This window comes from Artibeus jamaicensis, unplaced genomic scaffold (assembly GCF_021234435.1).
Source record: "Artibeus jamaicensis isolate MK-2021 breed Jamaican fruit bat unplaced genomic scaffold, CSHL_Jam_final contig_519, whole genome shotgun sequence".
Lineage (NCBI taxonomy): Eukaryota > Metazoa > Chordata > Mammalia > Chiroptera > Phyllostomidae > Artibeus > Artibeus jamaicensis.
The window spans coordinates 28,704,121-28,724,123 of record NW_026521871.1 but is presented as its reverse complement, the minus strand read 5'-3'; the positions used below and the strand labels follow the sequence as shown (position 1 = coordinate 28,724,123).

Here is a 20,003-nt window from a genome sequence, read left to right as displayed (position 1 = left end):
ACAAATAAATGCTCAAAGCAGCACAAAAGATTCTTAAACCTTACTGGCTGGTTTTGATTCAAATCTTTAAATCCTCTGACCCACTGACTTTAGGTTTAGATTAGAGTTTTATAAAGTAAAAGTTCTAATGCTGACTCCGTGTATAGTCTCAGACAAATTAACCATTTCTTGTTTCTCAATTTCTATACCTTAAAAAATGGTACCAAATATCAACCATATTTGCCTTCTAAATAAGGTTACCGTATGGGACATTTTTGACTTAAGTAAAATACTTATACCTAGTTTCTCAATCAGATGACAATAATCAATACGTTCTTGAGGGTTCAGAGATGACAACTGAAATGTGTGCTGTTTTTTTAAGTCTTCATGAGTCTCCTGTATTATAATCTGAAATGGAAGAGTTTTATTTTAGAAAAAGTAACATTAAAAAAGTTATCAGGTATATAGCTTTTACAGTGACATTTTATTTAGTCTTCAAAGTTATCAAGTACGACAATAATACAATGCAGTTTTCAATACCTGATGAACCCTTGATATTGATGCCCACAGGTTTTGAATGCAACCTAACTGCACCATCCAAAAGCCGTATCACTGTACTAAAGATAACAAACCTTTTCTCTAGGATGTGGAGCCACGGGTGGGTTGGCCAGGGGGAAGGCAATGCTGGGGGCCTGAGGTGTAGGGATCAGGTGGCTGTCTTTTAATGGAGTTTCCTGTTCTTCAGAGACTGGGTGTTTTGGAGCTTCAGTTGCACACACATTTCCAGGATCATGGACAGCTGAGGGCAATAAAATGTTGCAGTGTGATATCCAAACATCACTAAGAATGTATTCTGGGAAACAGTCTCACATGTCTTAGCCAAGATGAAATTAAATTCTGGAATGTAAAAAGGACATGCAAAAGAACTGGCCTATTTCTAGAGCTTGTAAATAAAGGCAATTAATTAGTACTAAAAGGGCAAATGGTGTTATCTGTGAGTTTCTCCCAACCTTTTTTTTTTAAACTACCAAGATCTCATCAGTAAAAAGTATCCAAAATTTGTAGAGTAAGTCAAGCTGCACTTGGAGAAAATCAGAAGCAGAGATAAATCTATACATCTAGTGAGAGAAATAATGTATTGATGTGAGGTGGGGGGGGTGATCAAAGATGAGAAATAGGAAACATTTTGTTTTTAAGGAAAAGCCCAAGGAAGAAAAGAATAGGGGAATTCAGAAACAAACTCATACAAATCCAAAGAACAAGAGTAGATATGTGCTGAGTAGAATTCAAAAGAGGACTTAAATGAAAATATGATGATGAAGAGAAAAAACAAGTGTAAAAAGGACCAAAAGGAGAGCAAGAATAACAGTGAAAATCATATCTGGAAAATAATGTACAAGCCTAAATTTCCAAACTTAAAAATCAAAATGTATTTTTCAATTTATTGATAAACCAATTAACTTATAATTATTTTTCTGACTCTAAAGTTTAAACCAAAATCTGAAATATCTAGTAAGTTTTTCATTTGCATGTACGATTCAGAAACCTACAATGTGTTTATTATCAAGAGGTCAACATATACTTAATATGAAGAAGTAAATAGATTTCTTTCTCCTTACCATGTTCAACAATTTTTAAATCAGGTAACGGGTCCTGCAAAGGAGAACCCTCCGGGTTCTTCACGTCAACCTGTGGTTCCGAGTACTGCGTGGGACAGCTCGGCCACTGCAAATTGCTGGCGAGCCTTGCCCGCTCCTCTCTGGCGGTAGGGTCATCCCAAATGATCTGTTCATTTTGGGAGGGCTCAGTGTTGACATCAGGTGCTGTCTGGCGAGACTGCCTAAGGAATAAAAGTGACGGTTTTAACAGACAGACAGCTGTAATAAACCCACATTTATAAGTTCCTGAAGTTAGACTGTACATGTGTGGTGCACCTTTACGTGCCCATCCAGTATACAGTAAGCACTTAAAGCTACTGAACACATAAACTTTGGGAAATTTTATCTTTTTAGAATGTTCCACCCTGGCCCTGGCAGGGCACAATCAAGAAGCAACCACTGAACGCATCAAAAAAATGAAACAAATTGATCTATCAATCAATAAATTAAAAACTTTTTAAAAAGTTTCTCCCAGAAACTGTTTTACTAAGAAAAGTAAAACACATTTTGACTGAATGTCCGTATATTTAAAACTTCAAGGAGAAAAAAAAAGTTCGTTGTCAAAAATGTTATTTTCAAATGACTGCGGAATTAAAAAATGGGAGTCTTTGTACTTATATACAGGCTTAGAAAAATATGGTATGTTTAGGAAAATGGTTACTTTGCTTACTGGTAGATGTATTTTTATTACTTGAAACAATACAATTAAATAGGAAATATATTGTAAACACTGCCTTAAAAAAAGGGATCTTTCAGCTCTTGGTGACCAAACCTCCGAGAGTCTCAGGTGGACCAGCCTTATGCTGAACTACGGTAAGGCACAGTTTATGGTATAACAATTCCACTGGAGAGTAGACAGAATTCCACCTATTTTCTTTCAAGATATATAGCAAATCTTTCAATATGTATACACACAAATACACATGCATGTTATAGATATGAAATCCCATTATATAGATATACACTCACATAACAGTAAGAATAATTTACTAAAAAGGGATATACCCTGTGGAGTTCACTTGACTCAGAAAGAAGGAAGACAGCCTTTTATTCTCAGAGTATTTAGGTTGGCACAAGATTTACGTTCTCTATAATAAAACATGACCTGAAGTACATTAACAAAAAGCCACTGTTACTCAGTACTCAGAAAAAAAATTAGCCTAAAAATATACAATTATCATAAGATAAATGTATAGCTTAATTAATTCAAGGTATTAAGTTCCTTAATATTAATCATATAATTAGAGAATTTTCTATCAGGAAAAAGATGAAGGAAGCTAAACTTAATGTCACATCACACTGAGATCTGTAATCACATTTCCTAAAAGCTAGGTTTGTAGATACAAAATACATGTAGTTCCGGTAAGACGCAACTGTTTAAACCGCGCGTCACTGCAAAGCACTGGTTGGTAAGGAACAAAGCCTCTGTGTCTGTTTCCTGCCCCCAGTGAAGAATTCCAGCACTGTGTGGAACAAGGGAGGGAAGACAGAAAATCCAGGAAGGTAATATTCGAATATAATATACGGGGTGGGCAAAAGTAGGTTTATAGTTGTTCATGTGGAAAATAATACAATAATAAATAATAATACAAGGATAAACTATTTCACATACTCACAACTGTAAACCTACTTTTGCCAACCCTGTATATAGTTTGGGCTAAATACGGCCCAGTAGTATAACCCTTTTAGTGGTCTTGATATTCTACAGTTGTTTTACTAATTAAAAACAAGCAAAATTAGGCTTAATTCATGGAACTGGGTCAGGTGGTACCTACAACAAGGAGCTACCTGTGTCTTAAATCATCTCGTCACTCCTTTCTGCCACCACGAGTGACAGGTACGAACCTCAAGGCCTCCAGGACTCTACTGCGTCCAGTGCGGGTGGAGCGAGCACTCTCAGGGGTTGAAGAGGTGCTGTTACAGCCATTTCTGCCAAAGGAGGTCCTCGGCCCTTGGGGTTTCACCATTGATGTTGCAGACATGATCTCCTGCAGCTGCTTTTGGAAATTCTCTCTCATCTCCAAGGTCTGTGTCAGAGCTTGAAATGCACAGAAACACACTGATCAGGTAAATTTCTGTTTTTATAATAAAATCACATCTTACATTAACATTTTGTCTAGATTAACAAATTTATTAAGTGGACATTTACAAAATACAGGCTATAGGGATGCATTATGATCATGCATACTGCAGAACACAAAGGCAGCCCTTACCACGAGGACTGTACATGAAAGAATCAGGAGGCCCTTTGAAGACATTCTGCTGAGACTTGCAAAGTGATTATCTCTTTTGTAGGCTCCCTGTCTGCTTCTTACACTCTCATGTTACATACTACCATCATTCACGTATGTGATTTTCCCTACAGTCCATGAAGATAAACATCACAAGTGATTTATCTTTGGGTTGCTCACAGACTACTTTCGGAATGAAGAGTGGGAGTAACTAAATAGATAAGTTATAGGGAAAGCTCTGGTAGGGCAAGATGAGTATGGAAAATAGAAAACAATGAATCCATTAAAAAGAGGACAGCTACAGAGACATAAGATTGTTCACTGCAGCACACTCTGTAATAGCAAGAAATCAGAAATAACTAGATGATCAACAAGGGAATGGCTGAATAAAGTGGGCGATTCATACAATGAATGTTATACAGTTGCCACAAAAAGACTGAAGAAGCTCCTTATGTACCAATATGAAACACTCCACAAACTGAACTGTTAAAAAGACCAAGATCAAAGTATAAACAACATATATAGTAGTTCACCACTTATGCATTTTTTTAAAAAGCAGGGAAGGAGGAAATTTCCTACTGTTTTCCACAGTGGCTGTACCAGTCTGCATTCCCACCAACAGTGCACTAGAGTTCCCTTTTCTCCACAACCTCACCAGCACTCATTGTTGATTTGTTTATGCTGGCTATTCTGACTGGTGTGCAGTGGTATCTTGTTGTAGTTTTAATTTGCATCTCTCTGATGGCTACTGATGCAGAGCATCCTTTCATATGATTCCGGGCCCTCTGTATGTCCTCCTTGGAGAAGTGTCTGTTCAGGTCCTTTGCCCATTTTTTAATTAGACTGTTTGTCCTGAAGTGGAGTCGTGTGAGTTTGTTCTCTTTATATTTTTGAGATTAAAACCTTGTCCAAGATACCACCGGCAAATATATTTTTCCATATGGTTGGTTCTCTTTTCATTTTGCTGATGTTTTCACTAGCTGTGCAGAGACTTTTTATTTCGATGAAATCCCATTTGTTCTTTCCTTTATATCCCTTGCTCTGAAAGACGTATCAGTGAAAACAGTGCTGCATGGGATATCTGAGATTTTCCTGCCTATGTTCTCTAGGACTTTCATACTGTCACGGCTTATATTTAAGTGTTTTATCCATCTTGAGTTTGACCCGGCAATTCCACTGCTAGGAATATACCCTAAGAATCCTGAAACACCAACTCAAAAGAACATAGGCACACTAATGTTCATAGCAGTGTTATTTACAGTAGCCAAGAGCTGGAAGCAATCCAAGTGCCCATCAGTAAATTAGGATAAAAAACTTATGGTACATTTATACAATGGAATACTAGAGAGCAGAAAGAAAGAAAGAACTACAACTCCTTTGCAACAGCACAGATGGAACTGGAGAGCATTATGCTAAATGAAATAAGCCAGGCAGTGAAAGACAAATACCATATGATCTCACCTATAAGTGGAACCTAATCTGTTGGGGACCGCTCTGCCTGGTTTCAGGAATTGTAACTACCCCCCATGGCTAAGGATGAGCAAGCAACCTCCGGAATGCGAGCCACAGGAGACAAAGCTTTTTCTCTGGTAGCAAATGCTGCCTCAGTTTCCTCTCCCTGCCCCCAAAGCATGGTCGGAAGTAAATGATGGGTAAGACTCCTCAGAGAGAGAGGGGCAACCTAAGCCAGACTCAATCACTTGGAAGGTCATCGTGGAAGGACTTAGGGGGCTGCAACAAAGAAAGAGCAATGGACCTTTGCACCCCTGGTTATGTGACATAGCCTGAGTCCCCATGTCCTCTGGGAGAAGCGCTTCCTGGCTCTAATCCCCTTAAGCCTGAATACCTGATGGGGAGGGGTGCAGCTCCTTGCCTTGCTAGAGCGGATCCAGGGAAATCTGGCATAAGAAAGAATTCCTAAAAAATTCTGTGAAACCTGCTTTGCTAAGAGTGTTTTCATTCATAGGTTAAGGGTCTGAGCAGGAAATGAGTATGTCTCCCAAAGTTCTTGCAACCCCCTTTCCTGACAGACACTGACTCAGACTAAGCCCTCAGATTTCTTTGAAATGTTATCTACTATTTGCTCCTTGCTGCCCTGTATTCCTGTGTATTACAACCCAATAAAAGCCCCTGGAGGAAGGGGCCCCCTGGGCTTTTTCCTCTGAGAAACTGGCCTCCTCTCCTCCCCAGGCAGATCAGGTCTTGGTAGTGTTTACTTTCATCCATGGCGGACAGGGGGACTTGAGGGCAAAGTTGCCCCCACACTAATCAACACAACAAGCAAGCAAGTAAAACAGAACCAGAGACATGGAAATGCAGAACAAACTGACAGTAACCAAAGGGGAGGGGTGAGGAGGGTAATAGGGGAAAGATGGGGAAGGGTCGTCAAGGAACATGGACAAAGCCAAAGGGGGCAGGGATTGAGGGTGGGAGGTAGCAAGGAGAGTGGTGGGGGGAAAAATGGAGACAACTGTATTTGAACAACACTAAAAGAAAAATTTTTTTAATTTAAAAAGAACTGCAGTTATACCTAAAGTTATGGTTAAATTGGCTTGAAGTTAATATTGAAAAGGATAGCATGAGAGAAACAAGCTGAATAAATTGTTCACGTTTGCTTGAATGTTTTTCTAGACTTGTATGTTAAAGTTCTTAGTTATAGTGAAGCATAGACATTATGTCTCTCAGGAAGTAAGGTGGGTTAAACTGCGAGTCTCTTAAGTATGGTGCTGGAAACCTAAGTAACTGTTTTTCAGGGAGAACAAGTAAGTTACAAAACGTTCTCTACAGAGCCATTAAGAAACAGCCTGTGTTATAACTCTAACTGGAAATGGCATGAGAAAAATTGATATTTTTGTAAAAGAAGCTTTTTGTCCACTGTATTCAGCAACGTATTGTTTCACACAGACAAACCCGTTTGGAACACAGAAACGTGAATGCACTGTATCAAATTACATGAAATCGAGAAGCTGCTTAAGTTTATAAGGAAAATACAGCTAGAAGACGTATTCACTACTGATCACTCTCAGCCTGCTTTTCATCCTCTGACAGCCACAGTGCAGTGTTTGGAGACGCTTGAGTCTCATTCATACCAACTGGTATGCTCTTATCAGCAGAGACGACAATTCCTAAATACTCTCCTCTCTGTGATAAATTGTCTCATATTTACAAATGATCAGATGTTCTCTGATACTATTAGAGATATTTAATAGTGTCAAAATTAAATACGATAAAAAAAAGTTGGGAAGGAGAGAACATTTATGACCATATACACATAAAATAGCCCTGGGAGGCTACAAACTAGTTACTTTGGAAGGTAGGAGAAACTCTTCATCCCTCCTTCTGTTCCTTTAAAACCATATTTATGTTAAACTACATTGTACATATATTAAAACTTACTGATATCACTTAAAAACTAGAACCAAAGAAAAAACTTAAGAATCACCAACCTTTAATAAAATAGGGCTATAATACACTAACTGTAAAATACCTAGTTTCACAAATTTCACACTTAAATAAAGCTTTGCAAATTATTACTTAGTGACTGGCCTGGAACAACCTCAACCAACTCTCAAATATACGCTTTACTTCCACTTAGCACAATAGAAAATAACTTATTTTTCCATAAGATGCAAAAGAATATTAATAAAATGTTTTTTTATAATTTAAAATATTTTACCTCCTTTAGAGTCATTCCTTCCATTTTCATTTGATGTTGCTCCTTCTTTGTTACTGGTCATCATACTATCTATATCATTTTCTTCTACAGGCAAATGATCTGCCTATGGAAGGAGAAAAATTGCAATTGCTCAAACCAAGCCATCACGTAAAGTTTCACAGTAACATATGACTAACACACTCGACTCCAGGAGGGGAAAATGTACCATCCATGTTGTCTACCTCGTCATCCTTTGCTGTCCCATCAGCTGAGGGCAGTCGACTATGACGGACTCTGTCATCTTGCACTGCGCTGATATCCAAGCTCATTTTGGGGTTGTAAGTATGTGGATACAGGGACTCAGGAAGGTGTTTATACTCTTGGGCACACTGCAACACAATGGTGTGCTTTAAAACAGGACTTAGAAAATCTTAGAGAATAAATGATGTTAGCTTGCAGAAGGACAACCAATATGTTACATAATAAGATGAAAAAATTTGCAAAATGAAAGTTCTGAAAAGCAGTTGACACTAAAAAATACTACTATATAAAAGACAAACTGTCCTCACTTTAAAAAATTGTTTTTCATTTCAATTACAGTTTACATTCAATATTGTCCCTACTTCAAAATAAAATGTTCATTGATTTTAGAGAGAGAGGAAGAGAGGAAATTAGAAAACCCTGATGTGAGAAACATCAATTGGTTGCATCCTATCTGTGCTGCAGCTGACGCTCAAACCCACCACCCAGGATGTGCCCTGACCAGGAATCGAACCCCCAACCTTTTGGTGTATGGGATAATGCTCCAATCAATTGAACCACACCAGGTAGGGCTGCCCTCAATTGTCAAGTCCACTAACATATAAAAATCTAATTCTGCCCTGGCTGGTGTAGCTCAGTGGATTGAGCGCAGGCCTGTGAACAAAGGGATTGTGGTTCAATTCCCAGTTAGGGCACATGCCTGGGTTGCAGGCCAGTTCCCAGTGGGGGACACATGAGAGGCAACCATACACTGATGTTTCTCTCCCTCTCTCCTTCCCTTCCCTTCTACAAATAAATAAATAAAATCTTTAAAAAAAATCTAATTCTATCTTCATGCTTTTGCCAAAGTATAAACTACATTCTAGGGGATACTGAGAAAGAGACAGAGAGAGAGAACGGTTCTAAATGGTATTGATAAACATACATTAATTAATTCTCCTCAAATTCTTATAAAATTTTCTTTCACATCATTTCTAGTTAGTGAACAGAATCAGAGAATCACACAGAGTACCCATTAAAGACTTCAGTATTTAAGGAATAAAGATCTTAAGTTTATGGTGGCAAAGAAATGAAATATGCTCTGTTAAATAACTAAAGTTATCAAACTTCTTTATATAGACTGAAACTGGTTCACACCCTGAAACAATGTTCGTATACATTCTCATTTAACAGACGGAGGATGAACAGTACCCCTTACTTCTAAAAGCCAGTGCTCTGAAACAATGTGTATTCCTCTTTCCTTCACAGATCTATACTCTCGGTTAGTGTCATTCTGTCGCCCTTGATAGATGAAATGAGTCACTGTTTCATCGAAACTCCACCTGAAACAACCACACATAAAAAACAAGTGAGAGAAATGTCTGTATTAATTTACAATCATTATTCTCTATGACTAGAATATTTTGACCTTCATAAAACCTCTAAGAACTGGCCTAAGCAACAATATTAAATGATAGTCTCCACTTTTTTGGTCAAATTCTATACACATATTTCTAGGAATTTATGTGCAGAGAGATATTTAGAAGGATATATTTTAAAACATTACTTTGTCCTTTATACTTCTCTGAGTTGTTTCAACCTCCTTACGATGAATGTAACTTTATGGTAATAATACAGGTCTTCTTCCAGTTGCTGGCAGTCACCACTCATTGTACACTTGCTCTACACCCCATAACAGACCATGCACTTGACACATCATTACCCCCATCCACTCCTAGAAACAACCCTCAAACACTGGCATCATTACATCCATTTTACAGGTAAGAAATCGGAAGGATTTGGTTAAGTAGTATGTTCAAGGACATTCAATGCATAAGTGGTAGAGGCAGGTTTGACTTCATAGCTCACACTCTTAACTATTTTATTATGCTATGACCTCCTGATTCTCCCTACATAATATTCTCCTGACCTAGGAAAATCATCTAAAAAAAGTAAAATATACCATCCTGCAAAATATAAAGTAAAAACCAAAGGAGAAGTAAAAATTGTATTTCTAGCCCTGGCTGGTGTGGCTCAGTGGATTGAGGGCGGGCCTGTGAACCAAAGGGTTCCTGGTTTGATTCCCAGTCAGGGCACATGCCTGGGTTGCAGGCCAGGTTCCCAGTGGGAGGCATGTGGAAGGCAAAAGTTGATGTTTCTCTCCTTCTCTTTCTCCCTTCTCCTCTCTCTAAAATTATATAAGTAAAATCTTTTAAAAAATGTATTTCTAATCATAATCACTAAAAAATAATCACAATCATATGATCAAATAATCATAATCACTAAAATAAACAGAAGTTTCTCTTTGTGGACATTTACCACACTTTCCACTTCCTAAATAAGGTGGGAAGGTACAGGGAAAAAGCATAATTGGTAGGCATAAAATAGGGAAAGGTAAAAATGGGGAACAGAGAATTCAAAGAACTTGTAAGTACAACGCATGGACATAAGCTAAGGAGGGGAAATGTTGGAGGGCTGGGTGGTGCGGGGCAGAGGGGGGATAAAGGGGGAAAATTGGGAAAACTGTAATAGCATAATCAATGAAATACACTTTAAAAAATAAAATAGCCAAATTAAACAAATTAAGAAGAAACATTTCCTCCTAAGTTATAAACACCATCTCTATTTCCTATAGCCCACACATCCTTAAAAATAGCAGTAAAAAACACCTTGCCTAATTTGTTAGTTTTATGAAGATAATTCCAAAAAACATAAATATTTTTTCCTAAAGCATCTCATTTTACTATCCACTGTAATAATATGGATAAATTATGAGTTTTAGTCCTCAGAGGTCTTTCAAGGACAGAATCTCAATGATTACAGGTGGTTTTGATCGGGGGGTGGCAATTATTTTTTTAAAAGGCCAGATGATTAACATTTTAGGGTTTGCAGGTCAAACAATTTCATAACTATTAAACATTTTGCCTTGTATGAAAGCAGCCACAGAAAATATAGGGCGGGGCAAAGGTAGGTTTATAGTTGTAAGGCAAACAGAGTTCACTCTTGTATTATTTATTGTCTTTTTCTATTTTATTTATATTTAGGGAGGGAAATGTAAGGGGAGAAACATCAATGTGTGGTTGTCTGTTATGTACTCCCCACTAGGGATCCAGTCCACAACCCAGGCATGTGCCCCTACTGGAAATTGAACCAGTGACCCTTTGGTTTGCAGGCTGGCACTCAATCCACTGAGCCAAATCAGCCAGGGCCTATTTATTGTCTTTGTCCATATGGACAACTGGAAACCTATTTTTGCCTACCCACGTATGTAAACAAACAGGCATGGCTATGTTCCAACATATCTTTACTTACCAAATCAGATGTCTAGCCTGCCCACCACTTGGTCTAGCTCAGTGGTTTCAGCACAATTGTTACTCTAATTTAGGAGCTATTTTGGACATTTGTGGGGGTTTTGGTTGTAATAATAATGTGTGTTTGTATGTTGGGAGATTGTCACTAAATTTAGTAAGTAAGGTCTGGGGATGCTGGAATTGCTGGGGAATAATAGTCATATATATAATTATCCCACATCCTACATAATTTTCTAAGTGTCCTGACAAAAATCCACATAGGTTAAAAAAAAAAAGGTTGTATATACAGTTGTTCCTCGAACATGTGTTTGAACTGCATGGATCCACTTACATACGAATGTTGTCCAATACATACATATAGTATTGTAAATATATTTTCTCTTCCTTATAATTTTTTAAACATTTTTTTCTCTAGTTTACTTTAAGAATACAGTATATAACACATATAACAATATGTATATTGACTGTTATCAGCAAGACTTCCAAACATCAGTAGGTTAAATTTTCAGGAAGTCAAAAGTCATATGAGGATTACTGACTGCGATGGTGGAGAGAAGGGGTTATGCCCCTCCCCTTGCACAGTTTAAGGGTCAACTGAAATTAAACCAGCCTAGAACGTGTTTCACATATAAACAAGTTATTTTTTTCAGTTTTAATAATACACTAGTGTACCAAGTATACAACTACTGAGTTAGTTGATGAAAGACTGTACTTAATTTGGAACTTTGTCAAATTATGAACAAGCCTTGATAAAGTCTTACTACTAAAGGAAATGCTACTTGTGGGACCTGAGTCTCCCTGTCTCCTTCAGCCCTGTGACTGTAGCATTTGAGGCGATTTTACATATGCACACGTGCAAATGAATACCCTTTTGTCTTCTAGTGTCCTCAGACACAGGCATTTATTTACACACTAAACATATTCTGTTCTTATGTGCCTTCTACTGACCTGTATTTTTTTTAATTATAAAAGTATATAAAATAGTAACACCTGAAATAAACATTTTCAGTGAACAACTATATGTGTGTGTGTGTGTTGGAGCGTCATCCTGTACACCAAAAGGTTGCAGGTTCGATCCCTGGTCAGAGCGCATACAGGAGGCAACCAACTGATGTTTCTCTTCCTCTTTCCTTGGGTGAAGATTTAAAAACACATTATAAAAGTAGGTAAGTAATATTTATAAAATCATTTTAAGTACAGGGGCTGTGATGTAGTATCTGTAAAGAAAAGGGGAGGCTGCATTGGAGGTGTGAAGATGCTGGTGAGATGTTTAACTGCTGGGAGGCAGGAGACGGTATGAATAGTCTCTTCAGGATGTTCTAGACCCAGCTTACGGAAGGGAACATCTGGGATAGCTGCACTTGACGTGTAACTACTGTAATCTCTGCATATTAAAGGGCTTTTCCCTCTCAACCATCACCAAGTCTGAGAAATCCATTTCAGGAATAGTATTTAAAACAAACTTTAAATCAAGTCCACATACAAGCAACATCTAAGGAAGCATTCAAATTTTGACATGTATACTCATAGGGCTACTGTGAGAATGAAATGAGATAATGCTCATACTAAGTGCTTAGCAACTGGATAATACAAATATAATAGGTAACTATGTAACACAGTAATAGGTAACACTACATACATAATAGACAACCAGTCGTTATTATACCTATGAATAGCGGACTGCAAGTGATCAGAAAGCTGGCACTGCAGACAGTGGAGGGGTCCATCAGCTCGGGACTGGCTGGACTAGGCAAGGGTCTCAGTTCTCTCACACTGATGCCATTTGCACTAGAGACCTCTTTTTAGCTTGGCTCTCAGGTTGAGGGCAGCTCTGCCAATCTATGTCTCCAAAGTGATAAAAATGATAGAAATCAAAACATCCCCCCAAAAAGACCATTTTAAATTCAGGAGTACTTAGTATTACTCACAGAAGGGCTCTATTCTGAAAATCACTAAGGTAAAAATATGCTTAAACTCAGACCTAGAGGCCAAGTTTCTATAATAGTAAGAGGCACAAAAATAGGTTGTCAAAAATTTGTTAGACACCCTAAAAGAACATAAAAAATATATTGTTATGGCAGAGAATATTTTTAAAGGATGTGGTAAATTAAAAATCATTTGGAGTAATTTTGTAGATAAAATGACACATTAAAGGGAAATAAATATTCCTTTGTAGATGCTCACCAGAGCTTACGTCACTCTAGAAACTTGGGCCACCTGACCACCAAACAGAAAGAGGTGCCCGGTACCTGTAATCTGCTCCCAGAGAGGCTGCAATCCCATTTAGTTCGCTCTGCTTCTTACTGAGTTTTTTACTGACACAGACCACTGCTGTGTGAAGTGGCTTTGGAGCTTCTTCCTGCACGTGGAAAATAAAAGAAACAGACTGACCATTACTGTCTGAAATATTTTATCCATAACTTCCTTTCAGTAAGAGATCTAATACTACCATCTCTGGTTGAGCATCCTTCAGTTGAGGGCTGGCAGAAAGAGCAACAGCATCTCGAGAGCTATTTGCCAAAGCAAGCTTCAAGTTTCTGCCGATGACTTCTGAGAGCGGGGTACTCAGTTTCCTTCTCTTTTGGCTAGGTCTGCCTGGAGTCTCCAAGGCTGCCAGTGCATCCTATATGTACGGAGGGGGAGAAGGAGAGGGAGAAAGCAAGGTTGAGAGGAAGAGGCGAAAAGAAGAACAAGGGAAGAAAAGGAAAAATAAAGAGTTCAAAAGGGGGATAATCTTCAAAATTAATTGGATTATATCTATAACCTCCTCTGGCTTTCCTCCAAACCAAAATAAAATGAAATGTTATCTGTATCTATACACTACAAAAAAAAAATTCATACTATCTTACCACATTTGCCTGAATATTTTTTATGGAAAGATTTTATTTATTTACTTTTAGAGAGAGGAAGGGAGGGGGAAAAGGGGAGAGATAAACATCAATGTATGAGAGAGTCATCGATGGTTGCCACCTCTCACATGCCCCCAACTAGGGACCTGGCCTACAACCCAGGCACGTGCCCTAACTGGGAATCAAACCTGCATCCTTTCTCTTTGCAGGCTGGTGCTCAATCCACTGAGCCACACCAGCCAGGGCTGACTAAATCTTAAGAGTTTAAATTGTAATTTAAATAAAGAACAACAAAAACAAAACAAGCAGACGAAAAACACAGAAGGAAATAAGTGAGCTAGGACCTGGATATAAGCAAGACATGAACTACCAGGAAGGTTAAGAAGTCAGACTGAGCTGAGAATTATGAAAGACCTTTGAAAGTACAAAACATCAACATGTTCCTATTCCCAAGCCACCCACAGTTCCCTCACAGAGGGCCCTGCTGCTCAGGGGTTTGCTCATTCTCTCTCCCATCTGCGCAGTGCCCCATGTGTGCACAATGTATTTAACCAGTCTCAGCTGATGACTATCTTCATTGATAACCTTTGCCAATATAATGATGCAATGACTAACATTGTACATACACCATTTTGCACACACAAGAATAAAGGGAACCACTTGAGTAAAATTTATGTACCAACAGTGACATGCTTCTGAGCAAACCATTTAAGTGTATGTTCCCCAATATGCTTGACAACATAGCGGGTAATCAGTTTTTTTGCCAACTTGATAGATTAAATATATTTGTATGTTTTAGTTTCCTACCCTCTGAACAGCTGTATGTAGGTGTAATATTTCTATTTAATGTTTTGTGATAGTTATGTCTTTCTACTCTTTGCCCATTTTTCCACTGGGTTATTACTCTTTATATTCACTTGCATGAAGATATTTGTATGAATTTACATACATATCTCCACTGTGATACTAGTTCTTGTACATGTATATACTTAGTATCAATGTGTAGTTTGTCAAATTTTTGCCATGGAGAGTTTTTTTAAACAAATACTTTTTTTTAGCACACATTTATAAAATCTGCATATTTAAATGTGGAGAATTTTTTTTGCTGTCAAATTCTATGAATTTTTATTGCTTTTGGGGTGTATGTTATAGTTAGAAAGGCCTTCCTCACAGTGAATTATTTAAAAAACAACTCTCCCATTGCCTTTTCTAGAATTTTTATGCCTTCATTTCTTGTGTATAAATATCTGATCCTCTGATATTTATTCTGATGCAAGGTATGAGGTTTCATCCCAACTCTTTTCTCAGTTGTCTGACTGGAATGCCTCCTTTATTATAAAAGTATAACATATTCTCCTATCTATGGGACATAATCTGGTGCACTGGTTTGATAATTTATGTGACATTAACAAACTGCTCCAATTACTGAAACTTTGTTTCAATAAGTAGTGGGACTAGTTCCTACCTTCAATTATCCTTTTCAGGGTTTTGTTTTGTTTTTTTAACCAGCAAAGTTTTCATTTATTTTTTAAAAATTACTTTATTATTGTTCAATTACAGTTTTCTGCTCTTTTCAGGTTTTTAATACTGTATCTGTTTTCTGTTTTTAATAGAATCGATTAAATGTAATAAATCTTTGTGATGTTTAGTTGTTTTTTTGCAAGAAAATCATAAGGGGACTTCCGCCAAGATGGAGGTTTAGCTGGATGTGCCTGCCTCCTCCCACAACCAAGTTTAGGGACAACTAAATACTAGCATCACAAAACACAACCAGAACACGGAAAACTGAATTTTTCGGAAGTCCGCTAACAACAAATTCTTCAGCCTGACCTAGGTAAGGGGCGAAACCGGCCTCCGGTGAGGACTTACAAAGGAGGGCTCGGTCGGACCGGGCGCGGAATCCGGGCGCGCGAATCCGGGCGCGCAAATCCAGTCGCGCCGGTTCCAAACCCAGGATTGGACCTGGTGAGCCGCCGAGCACCCCACCGGGGGAGCGACACAGTGGGGAGGCGGTGGCAACGAATTGACTGTGGTTGCCTGGGTGCGCACGAGTGAGGGAGTGAGCAGTTGGACCAGCCCGGCGGCGGCGGCGGCGGCAGCGGCGGCGGCGGCGGCGGCGGCGGCGGCGGCGGCGGCCCGCCATTTCCCGCTCTGACCACGCCCCCACATACAGCGTCACAACCCAGCGACCTGGGACTCCAAGGCGCCGCTTGTCCCACTTAAAGGGCCAGAACAGACCAAAAATGTCGCAGGCAGAACTCAAAGCCCCAGAGATAAATCTAAATGACGAAGAAATAGCAAAACTCTCAGACGCACAGTTTAAAAGACTGGTCATCACCTTCCTTACAGATTTGGTGGATTACAGCCACAAATTAGAGAAACATATGGAGGCTAAATTAAGGGAAATGAATGGAATTCCACAGGAATCCCATAGAGATGAAAAGGAAACTGGGACTCAAATCAATGCAGTGGTCCAGAAGAAAGCAAATAATGGACAAGCAGAAAAGAGTCAAGGAGCAAGAATTCAAAGAAATGAGGAGAGTCTTAGGAACCTCCAGGACATCTTTAAACGCTCCAATATCCGAATTATAGGGGTACCAGAAGGGGGGAAAGACACAACCACCAGTGGAAAAACTATTTGAACAAATAATAAAAGAAAATTTCCCCAATCTGGCAAAGGAAATAGACTTCCAAGAAATCCAAGAAGCCCAGAGAGTGCCAAAAAAGTTGGACTCAAGAAGAAACACACCAAGGCATATTATAATTACATTAGCCAAAATTAAAATGAAGGAAAGAATCCTAGAAGCAGCAAGAGCTAAAGGGACAATCACCTACAAAGGAGTCCCCATCAGGCTGTCAGCAGATTTCTCAAAAGAGACCTTACAAGCAAGAAGGGGCTGGAAAGAAATATTCCAAGTCATGAAATCTAAGGACCTACAACCAAGATTGCTCTACCCAGCAAAACTTTCATTTAGAATGGAAGGACAGATAAGGTGCTTCTCAGATAAGACCAAATTCAAGGAGTTCATCATCACCAAGCCCTTATTATATGAAATGTTAAAGGGACTTATCTAAGAAAAAGAAGATAAAGAAACATGAACAGTGAAAGGACAACAAATCCACAGTTATTAACAACCACACCTAAAACGAAAGCAAACCAAAGGACAGCTACAGCAGGAGTGGAAACATAGAAATGAAGATCTCAAGGAGGGTTAGCAACAGGGGGAATGGGAGGAGGAGATGGGGGAGAAGGTACAGAAAACAGGTAGCATAGACAGTAGATAGAAAATAGATGGGGGGCGAGAATAGTTTGGGAAATTTAGAACCTAAAGGACTTGAGACACATGGACATAAACTAAAGGGGGGTAATGGTGGGGTTGGGGGGCAGGGTGGAGGGGAATGGAGGGGGGAATAGAACAACTGTAACAGCATAATCAATTCAAAAAATAAATAAATTTAATTAAAAAAAAAAAAAAAAAAAAAAAAGAAAATCATAAGGCATTCTACTTGCTAAAACTTAAAATAAAATTCCCCACAGCATTTAAAAGGATTCTTCACACACGAAAGAAACGAGACGCTCCACAGCACATCTGCCCACCTCCCGTACCTGTGAAGCAGTGTACCACAAACACTACTTCCCTTCCAGGACTGGCCTCCACTTTAAGCACTAGACCCAACCCCTCGCACCAACACAAAGATGTGGCTTCAGCAACTTTCCCCTCTCATCTCAGGGTCAATTCGATCTCTACTGGATCACTCACACTTGCATGCATTTAGTTATGCCATCTTAAAATCAAAACAACCTCTGTTCACCCTATTTTGTCCTGTACCCACCCACCCCATTTTCTGGTCACCCTTTGCAGCAAAACTCCTCAAATGCATTGTTTACATCCACTGTCTCCAATGCCTCTTGCATTCCTGTATAAGTTCGCACTGGCTTCCACCTCTGCCATGTCATCAAAACCCTTACTGGTAAGATCCCCAGTGACCTCCAGAATACTAAATCCACTGATCAGTTTTCTGTTCTCAACTTTCTTGATCTTTCAGCAACATGTGACAGTTAACCACTCATTCCTCAAATATTTTCTTTCTCAGCCACTAAGGAGCTCTAGGAGTATATGAGTAGTGCTTGTACTATTTTTTGTAACTTCATGTAAGTTAGAAATTATTTCCAAGTAAAAAGTTAAAGAAAAATGATAATACCTCGTTGCCAAGGATGGGGCACACTGGATGCTCAATACACTACCGCTGGAGCATAAACTGGTTTGACCATTTTGACAGTCTTGTCAGTCTCAACTAAAGTGGGAATAAAACCCAGCACTGCCGGAACTTGTGTAAGAATTGACTAATCAACATAGCCCATGACTTTGAACCCCTTACCATGTTGGGTTTTTTTGCCCTTAAAGCCCCGAATGTTAAGTCACTGGGGAGTTTGGGCTTTAAGTGATACAGGTTCCCATTCTCCTTCCTTAGCAATCTACAAATATTAACTGCACTTTCTCCATTGCAAAAAAATAATAAAAATAGAAGAATGTTCACAAGTGCATTATTTGGAAGAACAAAAAAACTAATGCTACCTAAATGCCATTAAACAGTACACTAGATATGTAAACTGTAGTATATAGAAAGAATGAAATATTTAATATCACATATTAATAAATCCGTGAAGTGCAGTCAGAGGTAGCAACATAGACAAATCTTCCAAATGAAGGTTGAACAGTACCACCAAAAGAAGACAGACTCAAAAGAGTAAATTCTATGATTTCACCTATTTAAAAGTCAAAAACGAGCACAACAAAGCTACCGAGTTAGAGGTCAGGGGTGTTACCTCTGGGGAGGAGGAGGAAGCAGGACGGAGAGGGGTGTGAGGGAGTGTGGCGTTAGCGGTGGTTTCTTTCTGACACGGAAGCGCTTCCCAACTGCTAACACTGACACTGCATTTAGCAGCACATCTGCTGTGCTTTTATGATGTGTCAATTACACATAAAGTTTCAATAAGAGGTTTTTTTCATTGTGAGGACTAATAAATGTTCAATTTTGTGATTATTCCACCTGCCCTTCTGTTTTCAGAGTAAGAATTCTATATGCTATACTATGTGCACCTGAAGACTCAGTGATCAAAAGCTGAAGTACTAATTTATGACCAAAATGAGAAAAGAACAGAAAACTGCTTAAATAAACTGTGACTCTAAACAACAGAACCTCTAAAGGTATTCTGTACCTTCACAGAGACTCTTTCAGAACCACTGGCTTTGCCATGCAAGGCACCTGAAAAATAGAATTTATCAATCATTTTTTTGCCTATTAAAGTTACCTTATTTACTATTCAAAGGTTCTGTGAACTGAGACCTTAGCGATCACCTGTATATATGCCGTGTTTTTATGGGTGGGAATAATGAAGCCCACAGAGGTTGACTTGCTTTAAAAGGCAGCCAAAGGCAAAGCAGAGGCTGATTCTAGCCCTCAGTTTCCAAACCAGTGGTTTTCCTGTTTCTTAAGACATAAGGAGCAGTGATAATCACAGCACAAAATGTTACTACAGAAGAGATTTGATGAACCTGAAATTCATATTTTGAATGGCAAATGCAACTAAAAATGAATGAATGAATGAATGAATGAATAAATAAAAGATCTGATCAAAGTTTTAGCTAGGAGAAAGTTGTTCCAGTATTAATTTATATTTACTTTCTGGAGATGAATAATCTGTAAACTTTGTAAGTCTGCTCTAAAACATACTAGTAAAAATTATTAAAATGTTGCTTCTTAATACCCTATAAGCAAAATCAATACATAGTACAATGATGTTGCAATGGTCCATGAATTAAAAAAAAAAAGACAACGGTTTGAACAGACACTTAAAACCCAAAAGCTGCTAAAGGAAAACGAAGAAAATCATGTTTTGGGAATAAAAATAAACCATTTGAGAAAGTTAAGTTAGTCCTTGATTTGCAAATGATTTTTTTCTAGAAAGGGAGCCGTACTGCAATGCCCAAGAGAAAAGCAAAGGTGCAGACTTGCTCATCATTTTAATGGGAATGACTGATAAGTGAGGTGATAATAAAGACATTTTCAGTATATTG

At 38.6% G+C, this 20,003-nt stretch overlaps 1 protein-coding gene across 6 annotated transcripts in view; it reads right to left on the bottom strand.

Moving 5' to 3' along the window:
• The window catches only part of TOPBP1 (DNA topoisomerase II binding protein 1), a 60,919-nt gene that overhangs the window by 9,953 nt on the left and 30,963 nt on the right, over positions 1–20,003 (bottom strand). For 5 of the 6 annotated variants that reach the window (XM_037143872.2, XM_053669024.1, XM_053669026.1 and 2 more), the window contains 9 exons: positions 13,524–13,697; positions 13,324–13,433; positions 8,983–9,106; positions 7,766–7,912; positions 7,545–7,647; positions 3,483–3,675; positions 1,599–1,819; positions 612–778; positions 279–387 (listed from right to left, as the gene is read on the bottom strand). In XM_037143872.2, the coding sequence (XP_036999767.2) occupies positions 279–387; positions 612–778; positions 1,599–1,819; positions 3,483–3,675; positions 7,545–7,647; positions 7,766–7,912; positions 8,983–9,106; positions 13,324–13,433; positions 13,524–13,697 (1,348 nt within the window). The remainder of the gene's footprint in view (positions 1–278; positions 388–611; positions 779–1,598; positions 1,820–3,482; positions 3,676–7,544; positions 7,648–7,765; positions 7,913–8,982; positions 9,107–13,323; positions 13,434–13,523; positions 13,698–20,003) is intronic. The other variant, XM_053669025.1, reaches the window with a different exon arrangement.